Source organism: Condylura cristata, unplaced genomic scaffold (assembly GCF_000260355.1).
Source record: "Condylura cristata isolate star-nosed mole 26May11 unplaced genomic scaffold, ConCri1.0 scaffold00011, whole genome shotgun sequence".
In the NCBI taxonomy this organism is placed as follows: Eukaryota; Metazoa; Chordata; class Mammalia; order Eulipotyphla; family Talpidae; genus Condylura; species Condylura cristata.
This window is the reverse complement of record NW_004567112.1, coordinates 21617941-21633002: the sequence shown is the minus strand read 5'-3', so window position 1 is coordinate 21633002 and position 15062 is coordinate 21617941. Positions and strand designations below refer to the sequence as shown.

The following is a 15062-nucleotide window of genomic DNA, read 5'->3' as shown; positions in this document are numbered from 1 at the left end:
AGAAAGAGGGCAGGGGATGAGTTTAAATCACCGGCCACCCCATACGTGTTTGAAACCTCCCACGGGAAGATGCCAAGCTCGAAATCCAAGCGAAAATAATGAAGTGGTGGGGAGAGCAAGGTGACCATGCAGCTTGAGTAGCCAGCATAACCGTTCATTGCCTCGGCTACATGGAAAACCACAGAACAAAGAAGAAGACAAACAGCTGGAAAAGAAACCGATGGCGTGAGAAAAACCGGGAAATACCTGTGACAGGTCTGCACTGGGTGCTTTATTAAGCGTCTCCATTTTTCCTAAATCTGCCTCTAACTCTGTTTGGTAGAGGTTGAGATCTTTGTCTAGATTAGTCTGGTTGAAGAAAGAAAAGATGGGAAAGAATGTTTTAGTTTCGAGGAAAGGCAGAAGGAATGGAAGGCTAAGTTTGAAACACGACTCTTTCAGTGTTAAATTTTACTAAGGCAGAGATGGCATGACTAAAACACAAGAGCTCACTGGAAATCAGTTAAGGACAAGAAAACAGAAGGCGACATTAGGCATAGAAAATATAATCCTGAGGAAACCAGAGCTCCAAACTCTATTCTACTTGCTAAAGAGAACTACAGACACCAAACCTACCTTTCAGGAAATCCCTACTTTTCGCTCATTTCAGAAAATAGTGACTGTGACAAATACTACGTCAGAAGAATAAACAGTTGCTTTAAAAACCTCTGAACATTAGTATCAGCCTTAGATCTGTAATATAGTTTTATCACCAAGCCAAAGAAAACAAAGGTACCAAGTTAAAAAAGTGATTTAAGAAAATAAAAGGAAAAAAGCCCACGACACACTCGCACTAACCAGGCTCTAGGCGCACACACACACAGGCCCGGAGGCCGCGCGGCGAATTACCTTTCTATCCTCTCTAGGAAGGATAGAGCAGTCTCCAGGAGTATAATCCCATATCTTTTTGGGAGGCTGACGGGAAGCAGAGGAGGAAATGAAGAAATGAGCATAAAGACATAAGACAAACATGGGGACTGACTCAAACAAAGAGGGGCACACTAGGAGAACTGTCTTGACACAGAGAGGGGAACTCAAAGCTAGGCCAGGGCTCCGCCTTCCAAGGAGGCCACCTAGGGACACCGGCTGCCGGGAGAACCCCCGAATTTGGGGACTGGACACATTAATGGGGAAGTTAGTTTCTATGTCTCAAGGGTAAAACTATCACTGGAGTCTAAATACTGAAAACTAAAAAAAAAAAAAAGAAAAAACATAAGGAAAAAAAGCATTAACATCAACTAGGACAAAAATACAAAATTTTCAAATTCTTTAATGCTCTTTTCAAACTAAGATTGACCCTGCAGATGCTACATTTTTGAAGCAGAGTTTCCCCCCTGTAAAATTCATTCTGTGTTAATAAATGTGTGATTCTGATCTAAATGTGCATTCTGTTGTTTGTGGCAATGAACTCCATGATTAAATACTGCCCTACATAGCAATTCCACTAGGTAATTCTTATAGTCTCCTTTTAACAGTTAATAATTTGACTTCGATAATACTGCTAGTAGTAGAACATATATATATATATATATGTATATACACATACATACATATGTACATATTTTTTCCCTTAGGAAGGAGCGTTTATACTTTGAATTTAAACAGTAGGTATAAAGGCATTATTTTTCTCTCCTCTAACTCCATGTTGCAAATTACAGCTGCCAGGAAGAAGCACTGTAAGCTTAATGGGGGTGGGTATTTCAGAGCATAGGACAGTCAGCCACTTCTAACCTAACTCTGGACTCTCTAGAGTGGACCTTCTGGCTTAAAAAAATTATTATTGAATTAATGGCATTTCCTCCTGATATTTCATTTCCTAGCTCACCTAAGTTTTATTTTATTTTATTTTTCCTGAGTGGCCCTTCATTGTTTTACCTATTTAGACTTGATATTTCTTACATAGTAAACTCTGAGGAGATGAGATCATTAATAGCTCCAATTCTGTGCAAATTTCATTATAACTAATTTGATGGATGCACTCAAGCTGGTGTGCATTGTGACATACTGCTTGAGTTTACTTAGAGAAATCACATCAATTTCTGTAGCAGTGAGAGGCAGAGGGAGAGAGAAAGAGCTACACCAAAGGGCTTCCCCACTGCTAGACCCAGGTCAGAGAGGTGCTCTCTGTATGTGTGGACTTGCAAAGTGCTAACAATTGTTTTTCTTTATGCACTTAATACATTTAGATTATTTGCCTGGAGAAGCAGACTTCAAAAAATCACTTAAGGTACTCCTACTCATTTTCTTATTTTCCCACAAAAAAGTAGGACAATACTTATAAAAATTGTATTGGTTGTAAATAATCCTCCCTTAAAAAAGGTCCTTGGAGCCTTGAATTACTTGCTATTCTACAACCACCTGCTAGAGCTAAAGGCAATTAAGCATAGTATCTTGCTAAAATAGCAAGGGTGGAGGAAGAAAGGTGTTCAGGATAAAAGTCTAGAAGACTTTACTCAGGGGAAGTGGATCCTGAAGTGGTGTGGAGGGAAAGCAGAGGCGATGATCCATTGATGTGGGAAGACCTTTACCTTCATTCTGCTTCTAAATGACTGAAAAATGTTCCAAAACAATGCCCATGGCTCATACCGCTTTTATTTATGTCTGTTATGGGATCCAGAATGATGGGGTTGGGCAGAAGTGAAGAAATTTCCCCCTGGGAGTCCGAGTCACACCCGCTCCTCTGCTTGGTTCAGCTTGATCCCAAGCAGCCCGGCTCGATCCATTAGAACAGTTTGTCTTAGAACTGTTAGAGTGCGGACACTGATCAAATAATTTGGACGTCTTTTCACGAGTGTTATCTCTGGTCACATTAGAGGGGCTCACAAAGAGAAGTCTTATTTAAGGAGGACTCTTGGGTCTCTGTAAGAAACACATGGGTTCCATGTAGAAAAGAGGTCTTTAAAAAATTAAGCGGCAATTAGAGCAGTAGGACCAGAATACAAATGAGGGGAAGGTCCCAATTTCCAAATAGACTGGATTCTCAACATCAGTTGGGACAGGTACCTAGGCCACCATTTCCAGTTGAAATTGGGTTAATTAGCCAAGCTCACCATGTAACGTATGGATTAATGTATGCAGGGACTGGAATACTATCTATTGCTAACAAAAATGATTTTCTTTCTAATAATCTATTTAGTGAAACAAGCCCATCACAATTAGAAAAAATGCTTCATAACTTTAAAAGCTAATTTTTTTTAGATAAAACTAATTTACTACTTGGCAAATGAAGACATGATTAGAAAACTGTGGATTCTGTAGGAGATTTCAAAAACCAGTCACAGAGACTCTATGACACATAATTTAGAGTTCAAGTTTTAGCTTTCCTTGATGAAACCACGGCATTAGTATTATTACATATACCGATCCTGCATGGGGAGGAAACTACACATATCAAATTTTTTCCGTAAGATAACTGAACAAGCTTTTAGAAACAAAGGAAAAAGGTTAGGAAACTGGGAAATACTTGCCAATATCTGAATGGTAAACAGCCGAGAAGAAAGGGGAGAGAAAAAGTGCAGGTGGGCTAAAGCTTTGGAAGGACAGTGGCAGGCCTAGGGCAGACGCTACTCTCACTGGTCACTAGGTGGCGCCGTTCACCCAGGAACCCTTGGCAGCTATGAGGAGACCGGTGTGCGGAACACCTGCTTCTAGTAAGCAGGCTGCTCCAAAGTCAGGTGCTGCTAACTCAGAAGATGCCTGAATTCTCAAACAATGCTCAGCACTGATAAGTCGAAATACAAATTCTAGAGCACCCGCTTAATTTTTCTTTGTTCTGGTCTTAATGAAAAACACACATCATGGAATTTAACATTTTACTGAAGTAATAATAAGTTAATGACTGCGAATATAACTATCACCCCAAACACAGTACTTATTTGCAAGGCTGCCTTAGGGTTTTCAGTGCTTAACGTCTCACACAAGCAACTAATAGAATCTTACTTAATTCTCATTGCAGTTGTAACAATCTAGAGTTTAAAGTAAATGGAGTTTAAAAGTCAGTTTCCTGTCCTCTCCAGTGGGAAAACAAGCTCAAACCTCCCTTATGTTTTGGGTCCCTTTGGGTGCAGGGCTAAAAGAATTCTCTTTGAAGAGCTAAAAATCAGTTTGTACCAAAACCAAGTCAGGCACATCATAGGGGAACTTCAGAATGGTTGAACACAAAAGTTGCTAGCGTTCTTAACTCCCCTATCAAAATTTAGGAAATAGTGCCCTAACTCAGAGAACACTTTCCCTACACAGTGGGGTTGTATTCGTGGATCATATCTGCAGAGAGACCCCTGGCCTACCTGGGCCTTTCCCTTACTCGTGTGCTTTTTCAAAACGCTGCTTATCACAGTGACAATACCCATCCGTTGTGTGTGACAAGTTTCCCGGCTTGTCGATCAAGAAACTGGACCAACAGCTGAAATAAGGCCATGGACAGGCTGGGGGTATTTATTGCTAGTGGTTTGGAGCTACTAAGTGATGATTTAGTCGTGTCTCTCTATAGACTTTTCTGGCAACAAATACCTTCATAGCTCACGCTCTTTTCTTGGCAAAGTAAAAACAATGGAAAGCTTACAGGTTGGAGTGGGGATAATCCCATTACTGACCATGGGCACGACTGCTTCCCACTTCCTGAATTCCCTCCACAGAGATGTGATTCTTTAGCAGCAACGATGCATCAACAGCATTATTTAAAAAGGTGTCTATAACCACTGAGGCTATTAACTTACCGGTTTCCCAAACTCCAATTCCGAAAAGAATTTATACCAAGGTTCATTCTTTAAATCTATCTCTTCTGGGCTTATATCCCGACTCTACAGGGGTTGGTGACAGGGAAATGGAAGAGAGAGAAGGATAACATTATGCAAAGATTACATAGGAACAGGCCAGTAGAGATGCAGCGGGTGCCGGCTCACACAGCAGCTGCCCTGGGCAGCAGCACCCTGTCTGGCAGCAGCCACGGCCAGGCACGGAACTGACAGAAACAAGCTGTGGGGGGCAGCGAACCGTCCTTCTCAGTCCTCAGGCAGCAGGCAAAGGGACTGCAGTTGGAGAAGTCCACCACACTGCTGCCCCCACAACGCATCGAGTGGCCACAACACCTCAATAATTGTCAGCACTGGGGGAGAAAAGAAAATCCTATTTCCTGCTTACAAAGAACTATTAGTTACGAGCAAATCACTTGGTGAGCACACCAATCAATTAGCCGTCTATGCCAGGTGAGTAGCGCAAACAATTTTTATGGACTAGTACAGTTTTAGTACTTATTTGCAAGGCTGCCTTAGGGTTTTCAAAATAAATGTAAATATGGATACTTTATAGAAGCCAATTGGTTAATACTGCATCTTTAATGGCACATGAGTAGGTGAGAAACCATGTCCCTCACACAGTAAAGTGAAAGATGACATAGGAAAACAGAGGACACAAGTGAAAAAACATTTTAAACAAGCATCCGTGGGGATGAATACAGACAGAGTATACTTTGTGTTCTAACAAATGTTGAAGAGCTGGGAAAAATAAAGTTGGGGAAAAGCTGAACAAGACAGGTACAGAACTACAGGGGGAAAAACTTCTAGATTATGTTACAAAAATAGATTTCTCACTTTTTATAACTCTAAGGGGTAGTTTTCACAGTCTGATCATTTGATTCCGTGGGATTTCATATTTAATCAAATATTTATCAAGATCTGGTGCTTTGCTCTGTGGAATAACATGTATTGCTGGAGATAATTAGTCGGAAAGCAAATGCCTGGAAAGAAAAATCAAGCTTCCCCCTTAATAGATGGAGACATGTTCACAGCAGATGAAAGTGTCAGTGGCTCATGGCTTAATTAAGTTCATATACATATGGTTTCAAAAACCCTTGATAGTCTTGAGAGAGATGGTGATTTTCTGACGAGAAATATAAAATGTATACATTTTCCACTGGGTGAAAACAAGCCACGAGGAACCTCAGTCCTTCGGCTACCACACAGGAGGAAGCAGAGAGCAAGTCCGGGGGCGTCGACGGAAGGTCAGGGTCACCGGCTCATGCAGTGAACAGGCCACTGGCAGGTGGCAGAAGTGGCTGCAAAATTTCTCAGTGACATTTGCCAGTCCCTTCTAAAATCCTGAGAAGAATCTTTACCATCATTTCTACTTTTGCTTTGTTTGTTTTTTAAATTCTTTTTTGCATAGAACTGAAGTGTAGGCTAGCATGTGTGTCGGGGGTTGGGGGGTGTGTGGTGAGAGGATTCACCAGACACAGAGTGGGGAGCAGAACTAAAACACATGCTGAGCAGAGTAGCAGGCAAGACAGGAGAGGTCTGCTGCACCATGTGGGTCAGCTCCCTGGCCAGGGATAGAACTTAGGCTGTAGCGGTGGTAGGGCTGAGACTTAGCCCCAAGGCCACCAGGGAGGCCCTATACTTTTGCTTTAAACAGAGGAGGATATGACAGAACTTTTCCCTAACTGAAATTCACTGAACCTAAGTGAGTTGAAAACAGAGGGAAATGTACATGGAGGGTCCTTTGTACCCAGATTCAAACCTCCTCCATCTTTGGGGAGTGAGGGCTTAAGTCTTGAAGAAGGTGTGTTCCTTCTCCATGGAGTCTGAAATAATATAAAATTATGAATTCTGTATTTATTCAGAAAAAGGAAGTGCAGTATCTGCAAGGACACAGCTCTTCAGGAGAGACAATGTGGGCAATGGAATGTCCTAGGTCCTTATATAATGGGTTTTCACGAAACCTGTCATGTTTATTATTGTAAGACACTATTTATAAATTGCACCCTGGGAATAAGTTAGAATTTTTTAAAAAATAAAATGTACCAACTTTTTCTGAAGACTGCCTGCCTGCTTTGGTACTGAGTCCTAACAGTATGAACCCATTTTTAGTAAAGGGTGTTTGCACACTTGTTTCACTGCCAAGACTCAAACCACAATAAGGATTCACCCAGAAGGGATGCCCAGAGAGAAAGTGAGAAAGGTCAAAGCATACAATCTGCATTTGATTTTACTATTCACAACTCAGCTGCAGGTTCAGCAGTGGGAGGGATAAATCGAGAACACCCTGTGGGTGGGCGGCTGGGCCCTGCGCTGGCAGGCGGGAAGGCACCACAGGGCCAGGCTAAACTCCCTGCCACGCAGGCTGTTCTTTTCCCAGCTGGACAAAGGCCTTGGGGTGCACAGGTGACTCGCCAGGAAAATCCTGGTTGTCCTCTAAGTTCTGCTGCTTGGACAGGAGACAGGGACCAGCTTCCAATTTTAATCCAACAACCTGCGTGTGGTGTTGTAGCTGCATGGCACTGAATAACGTTTGCAAGTCTGATGCCCACTTTATTGCCTTGATCCTCTCAATACTTCAGCAAATTTGGCATGCCAGATACAACTTCTACTTTACTGATTTAAACAACGAGGTTTGGCTAGATTGAATGACTCGCTCCAAGACATAAGCAAAGTCTGAATTCTACTCAAACTCAGGTCTTCTGATTCCTACACCAGTGCTTATTTCCTTATCCTACACTCCACTTCTCCTCTGTATGAGGGTAGACACGCTAACTTTGCAGATGAATTAAAGCTAAAACAGGGGTGATCTAACTTGAGAAGCCGGGAAGCAACACAAAGTGATGGAACCAGGAAGAAACCAAGTTGGGCAAATTCCCCTGCTTGGCACATGCAAGTAGACAGAGTGTCCACTTTACTACTTGAATGTCTGTCCTTGCTACGGTGATCCTATGGGGACATGGACTCCAGCATCTATGCCAGGGCTGGGCACATACAAGTGATTCTCCGTATATTTGTTGAGTTGAACTGAAGAAGTTGTTAGGGACTTTGGAGGGAATAGAAAGGAACCAAGTGTGAAAAGGGCCATTCTGAGCAAATAGGCCCAACAGACCTCTAGGGCCCAGTCGGAAAGAGAAGGAAATAGATTCAAACTCTGACAAGAGAGGGACTACGTAGTTATGAAGCTCTCATACGAGCCTGTCAAACAGCTGACCAGGTCCTGAAGGCTGTTAGTTTCCCAGGGGGATCTGAAGGCAGTACAGTGTTCATCCATCTGGACAGTCCACAGAGAAAATGGGTCTAGGCAGCCTTTAGTCTACAGCCAGGCCTTCCCACAAGCAGACACGCCTGTTTATACAGCCACGCTTAAGTGGACATGACTCCTGTAAATTATCAAATGATGATGATAATAAACATGTTGCTTTATTTTTTTCCAAAAGGAGTTGGGCACATTTGAGAGTAGTTTTAGACTCTACACCTGCCACTAGTTAGTATCATTCTCCAGTTAGCAGTAACAAAGAGAGTGTGTATGTGTGTGTGTGTGCACTGGGAAGCCCTCAAATGCTGGTAAACCAGATACTGGATCCCAAAGGGCAAAAGTCACACTGAAACTCACATTCCAACTCTTCTGATCATGTGGCAAAAATAACAGGAAAAGAAAATACAGGACTAATTCAACTACTGTGAAGAGTAGACCATGGAAAAAATAGAGAGTTCACTGAATTTCTCTTTAAAATGAAAACTTTCTCTTTGGAAGAACAATGTTGAAGTGGGTGAAAGGCCCTCAGTGAAATAATGGGACAGTTCCCCTTTGGCCTTGCGTCCTGTCACTGGCTAGGCTTCGGGCCCAGGACAGCACAGGGAGCTTCCTGCGAAGAATGCCAGCCGGCGCCTGCTATCTCCGGACATGGTCCCCCCAACAAGGGACTCAGTAGGGAGGGAGAGGTCTTTCTTTTCAGGGGCTGTAAAAAATCACATAAACCTTCCCAACAACTATGGTATGGGAGACACTTAACCACTGTGGTATCAATGAGAAACAGAGTCACATTGCTTCTTCCTTAGTCCTAAACAGTGGTCAGATTTCAAGTAACCAAGGAAAGGAGGGGAGAAAAGGAAGCAACTAAGAAAACGGGCAATTTTAAACACAAGGAGCGTCTATGAACAACAATACCACAAACAAAACACCCAAAGGCCTGGTGCCCTAACATACCTAGACGTACTCCTGTGTGATGGGGTGCTCCCATTTGTTACACAGTGACAGGAACATACCCCAAGAATGTGACTTTCCTCTTAGCAACACCTGCGTGGAAGGTTATCACCTGGAGAGAATCTCCAGTGAGGGGGGAACCAGGCAAAATTCTCTGCTTCTCCTTGAACTTTTTGCTTAAAATAACAGACACACAGTAAGTGCTGAAGAATGGTAATGCTAAGGTATTCCTGTGAACTGTTGACCTTTTTCTCTAATTAAAATAATGAATCCCTTAGTGCTTTTAAAGATTTTGCATTATTATTTCAGTAAAAGTCAAATCAATTATCCCTTAGTAACATGCCGAGCAGAGAGGTGAGGGGAAAATAATTTGAACCTGCATTTCAGGTCTGCTTATTCTGAACTCAGTGTGGTAACAGCAGATTAATAGAAACCAATCCCCAGCATGATGATTCCATCCTGCTGACACGGCAGGAGGGCTACAATGTTTATGGTAAGTGAGCGAATCCCTTTGACCATGAGCAGAATTCTGAACCAGCTTTTCCAATGAGGGAGTGAATAAAAGGGAACAGATTGGCAGGCATGAAACTAGGCAGTTTGTAAAAATTAATTCCCATTTTACAAAGAGGCTGCTTTCCCTGGGTGTCCGCTGTGCCCTTCTAGGCCATTTTCTCCACCTAAATTGCTTGGAGATATGAATTTCTGTTGGGAACCGTAAGTCAGAATAGGAAATCTGAATAGGAAATCAGTATCCAATATTAAGCTTGTCAAAAAAGAGACTCCAAAAAAATATATTCTAACATCCTGAGGCTGTTTTTCCAAATAATAATTATCATAATTATTTAGCAGTTAGTGAGGCAATAGTTACTTCTCCAAAACTGATGCACCTTCACATAAGAGTCATTCACAAAAACTGATTTTAATCCAGTTAGTCATAAGCCTGATAAATTAATGGTTAATATTTGGATAAAGACAACATCAAAATCAATCTTTACATTAGTAGGAAAATTAAAATCAGTTAAAAAACATGCACAAAAAAAGCAACAAAGCACAGTAAGAGGATTCTTTCAAAGCAGACTAGTGAACTTATTTTATGAACACCTGCAAAAAAAGAGGGTTAAAAATACTTCATTTTTCATTGTCTTCTAAACAAAGCAAACCTATCTCAAGGGAGAAAGACTAACCCAAGTGCACAATGCATCTGGATTAAAGAGCATGAGTGGGAGACAAAAGAACTTGAATAAGCACATTACCATCTTCTCGTTGCTCAGAACGGAGGACTTGCCCGGCTGATATTCGTAAATGCTTTTGGGCTCTGCACGGTATTTCCTTGTATCCACTTTCTTATCTGGGGGCTCCCAGTCGTTTCTATAGAAAGAAAATCCTATTAGAGCTATTTTCATGGAAATTGGCATCGACACGGCCTGACTTTGGCTAACAGTAGTCTAATCAAGGAATTTTTTTTATATCTGAAGCATAGAGTCACACTCAGGGTGAAGCTTTTATTTGTGCTGAATTCCTTCTCAAAACAACCAGTTAAATCTGTGTCCATTTCCACATCTTCAAACAACTAGCAACAACAAATGTTGGCGAGGATGTGGAGAAAAAGGAACTCTCCTGCACTGCTGGTGGGAATGCAAACTAGTACAACCACTATGGAAAACTGTTTGGAGGTTCCTCAAACTGCTAAACATGGAGCTTCCCTACGACCCAGCAATCCCACTCCTAGGTATCTACCCAAAAGACACAAAAACACTGATTGAAAAAGATACTTGTACCCCCATGTTTATTGCTGCTTTATTTACAATTGGAAAAACATGGAAGCAGCCTAAATGCCCAAAAGTAGATGACTGGATAAAAAAGATGTGGTACATATATACAATGGAATATTACTCAGCAACCAAAAAAGAGAAACACATGTCTTTTGCAGCAACCTGGATGGAGCTGGAAAAGATCATGCTTAGTGAGATAAGCCAGAAAGAAAAAGAAAAATACCGGATGGTTTCACTCATAGCAGGAGTATAATGGACCAGGCGAGAAAATAACAAAAATAATGAACAACCATATACCAGAGACATTCTGTGGGGGTGGAGTGGGGAATGGGATTAAAAACGGGGGGGGGGGGGCCTAAGGGAGGGAAATGCACGGGACTATGGTGGTGGCACACAGGTGATTTGGTGATGGGAAACCCGCGGGGATTACAATCGAGATGGAAAAAAAAAATGTGCAAAATGATGTAAAAATAAACTTTTGTAATAATTAAAAAAAAATAGTGAAAAAAAAAATCTGTGTCCATTTCACATAAGGCTTGCGGTATCCTCTGCTCAAAACTGGAAGCAGAGAAGAGAGGAGAAGGAATGAAGAAAAAAAGCAACACCTGCTCTGGAAAAATCCTTCACCCCGCTCTGCTTCGTTACCCTAGACATGCCTGTGCTGCCCACTCATGCCAGCACAGTGGCAGAGAACCCAGTTCAGGAGCCAGCGAGCTCTGGCTGAATCTCTGCTGCAGTCCTTGCTGCTGGGAGTCCAGGCCAAGCTTTGGACCTCTGACTGCCTCGCCTTCCTCATCTGAAAACTGAGGGTTTTATAAGGATTAAGTGAGGTACTACTGTGGATCACTTGGCAGAGCACCTGGCCCCACTACTCACTCAGTAAGTGCTGTTTGCTAGTCTATGTTCCGCCCTACTCCACACTTCACGCCAAAGCCTTGGTAGATACTTAGGCAGGCATCCTCGATGGGCTTCAGAGGATGCAGGATACTGAATACTGCCAGCAATATTTTAAGCATGTAAGTGATCACCTTTTTATACTGCCCTTATATTAATTTTTTTATGGCAGGGACACTTATTTATCCACGCTTGAGTTCCTCTTAACATCTGGTTCAGCATGCACCCAGAACGCACATACACTGATGAATGCACTTGTAATGGATTTACCAGCGTGCCTGGTCTCCTTTTACATTAATCATCAAATTCATCAGGTAGGTGCCACGTAAGTATGTGTGGGGCTTTAAAAACAGCCATTCATTTGTCTGTGAGGTGGAAAAGATATGAAAACGAGTGTATATTTAAGGAAATCTTTACTTTGGCAGAGTCTTTTCTTGTGTGGAGAAGCGGTTGGAGAAGGAGCTGGGAAATGCATGAGGCACCAGTGCAGACAGTGTTAAGAAGGCTCCACTGGCATAAGAACTCAATAAGAGAAAATCAGGTCATTCAGTGCAGGCAATAAGCGATGACAAATGTCATCATGAGAAGCAGGCCAAGCCTTCTGTCTTACAATGCGTTGTATAAATAAACATATTAAAATGTGTAGCTTCCCTTTTGAAGTACATTTTCTGCTAGGAACGCATCAGTATGCATGCTAAGTATAACAACACAACAAATACTGCAGCCAAGATTTCTCCTGAAAAAAGGTAAATGTGATGATAGTGTAGCCAGCGTCACAGCCCAAACTGTGAGCCAGAAACTACTGGAAATATTATACACATCATCTCATTTAGCCTTGCAAACATCCCTTATCAACGTAAGATTGGCCCCATCTTCCAGAAGAGGGCACAGCAATCGGAAGAGTAAGTCATGGCTAATCAGCAACAGAAAGAAAAGAGATGCACATCAGGCCGATGCAACAGAAAGAGAGTCTACTTTTCTAGAAAGTTGTGTATGACAGCTGAAAAGCACAAGCTCACTGTGGACAAGGAAGCACTTACCTTTCTGGGCTCGATTTTAGTGAGGAAGAGCGGGTTGGGAGGGGAAGTGTGGCTGACCTCTTAACCACCTTCTCACCGTCAATGTAGTTCATCTCACTTTTTGAGCGAGGCACAGAAAGAGGAGATTTTGCTGGAGAAGGAAAGTGCGTACAAAAGACCTTTAAAATGGATGGAACCTGAAAACAGGGAGATGTCTTCCCTCACCCGCCACCCTCCTTCCCTCCCCCACAAGCAGGAAATTCTAAATCACTTACTGTCTTCAGAGAAGGAGTATCGAGGAGAGTACAGATCTGAATCATCATCTATTGAACAAAACAAAGTGTAATCAGGAGGAATCTGGCTGAGGCCAGAGACCCGAGTGACATGCCCGGTCACAGCCTGCACTGGACTCCAGCCACACAGGGAGCCCGCGGAGGGGAGTCAAGCGCTGGAAGCCACCCCACGGCAAACACACCAAAGAGGTGCCCACCCAACCGAAGGGGACCGCAGCCTGCAGTCCAGGGGTTCACTCACAACACCGGGAGTGACTGCCAACCTGCCACCAAGCAAAGCACGGGGACAAAAAGCCCGACATCCTCACAAGAACTTGTCCACCAAAGCTGGAAGCCGGGCTCCCAGCCTGGCTGAGCTGGAAGCAGCTGGCCTTGCCTGCTGAGACCTAAGGCCTGTTCCTAGACGGGATGGCTTGGCCCGCAGCTGGGGTCTCTGGCTCCCACCTCCACTGGGACCTGTCCTATGTGCTAAGGTTCCAGTCAATAGTTAAGGGGTTCTGCCACTAAGGCAATGTTTTGAGGAAGCCCCAATCATTCATTCTGATTCTGCTTCAACCTGGCTTCTCTCTTCCCTTGGAACACAGCACGCCCGGGGCAGAAGTGGTTCCATGGTTTGCTATGCAAAGGCTGCCCCTGGTGTGTGTCTGTGACTGGAACAAACTAAACCCCAGAGTTTCTGTGGGCTGAAGTGGCTCCCAGGGCCTGACAGCACTAAAAGGTTGACTGTTGGGCTCTTGAGTCATGCAGGCCAGGTCAAGATCTGGTCCCTCACAGCAGAGGCTGTAGGAAACGAGACAGATGCGGGCACACCCAGGGAACCATTCTCTAAACGGGACTGTCCTGAAAATACAGGATACTTGGTTATTACACCCACAGGGATCTCTCCAGAGCATTTTTCTAACAAGACTTGGGGCTGAAACAGCCTTTCCCAGCCTCTAGCATCTTGTTAACCTGGAATCAGAGTTCATAAATATGTTAAACTAGATGAACTAATGTGAGAAGTTAAATCAAAGAATCCAATATAATATGTTAATGACAATGTTAATCAAGTCCTTCTCTCTATGCAAATAGTTTTAAATATCAGAGCAGAAAAGGTCATGAGGTTTTGTGAAATGTAAAGGAAGTTAACAATATTAATTCTGAGTAAATTACTATTCAAATTTGGACAGTTTCTCTATCACCCCTACCTAATCCCTTCTCTTCTCTCTCCATTTTTATCTGTCCCTGGTCTCTTCAAGATTAAATAAAGGAAATACATCAGGTAACAATTGGATCCTCCCCCCTTTGTCTCTCCCTCCCTCCCTCTTTTGCTTAAGGATATGAATCAATCAATAGCAAAGTTGAACAGGATTTAAGGACCTTCTATAAACAAAGCCAAGTCTTTCTCTGTTATAAACTGAGAAGGATGCTTATTTAACTCCTGAAAATAGAGCAGAAAAGATAAAATAGGATCCCAAACCATAAATATTTTGAAGCATTATTCTAAATTTTATGCTGCCTATTTTTTTTTTTTGACAGAACTTCTGAATACTGTACAGAAAAGACACCACAATGTCAAAGAAAACAAAATGAGCTCTGACTGCAGGAATATGATTGGTAAAATGACAGTCAAATGAAAAATTAGCTTCAGAACCAATGCTTGTACTGTTTAAAATTCAGCCTAGCATTTTAATTAAAAATCCCAAATGCTTTTGAATCATAGAGAAATTGTAGCGTAGAGGCAGATGGTAAGGTAGGGGTTAATCTCTAACTACAAACAGGTAGGCACTTGAGGTAAAAAGCAAATGGGGAGAAAACAGCTTTAAATATTCAAAGATTTTTTAAAATTCTCAGATGTTTAAAAAAACTTTTTCCCTAGAGCATTCTAATGTGGAATTCTAGAAGACTTCGTAAAAGGAGAAGTAGTTCTTTTAAGATGGAAAAAAGAGCACAGCTTAGGAAGTAAAACAACTTACGTATTTTGAAAAATAGATAGAAGTAGATAAGATGGGAAACGAAGGCAACAGAGTGACCTGAAGGACTCAGTGTGCTTACAGCTACTTCTCATGGTGTAGGTGGAAAACCAACCTCTCCCACCCTGGCTAACA

General features: G+C 42.4%; 1 protein-coding gene across 34 annotated transcripts in view; it reads right to left on the bottom strand.

The window, feature by feature from the left end:
- Nucleotides 1–15062, bottom strand: part of SORBS1 (sorbin and SH3 domain containing 1) — a 205724-nt gene that overhangs the window by 56034 nt on the left and 134628 nt on the right. For 15 of the 34 annotated variants that reach the window (XM_012723568.1, XM_012723549.1, XM_012723539.1 and 12 more), the window contains 6 exons: nt 12958–13005; nt 12704–12833; nt 10251–10365; nt 4755–4838; nt 889–954; nt 247–348 (listed from right to left, as the gene is read on the bottom strand). In XM_012723568.1, coding sequence (XP_012579022.1) covers nt 247–348; nt 889–954; nt 4755–4838; nt 10251–10365; nt 12704–12833; nt 12958–13005 — 545 coding nt within the window. The remainder of the gene's footprint in view (nt 1–246; nt 349–888; nt 955–4754; nt 4839–10250; nt 10366–12703; nt 12834–12957; nt 13006–15062) is intronic. The other 19 variants (XM_012723557.1, XM_012723552.1, XM_012723562.1 and 16 more) reach the window with 4 other exon arrangements.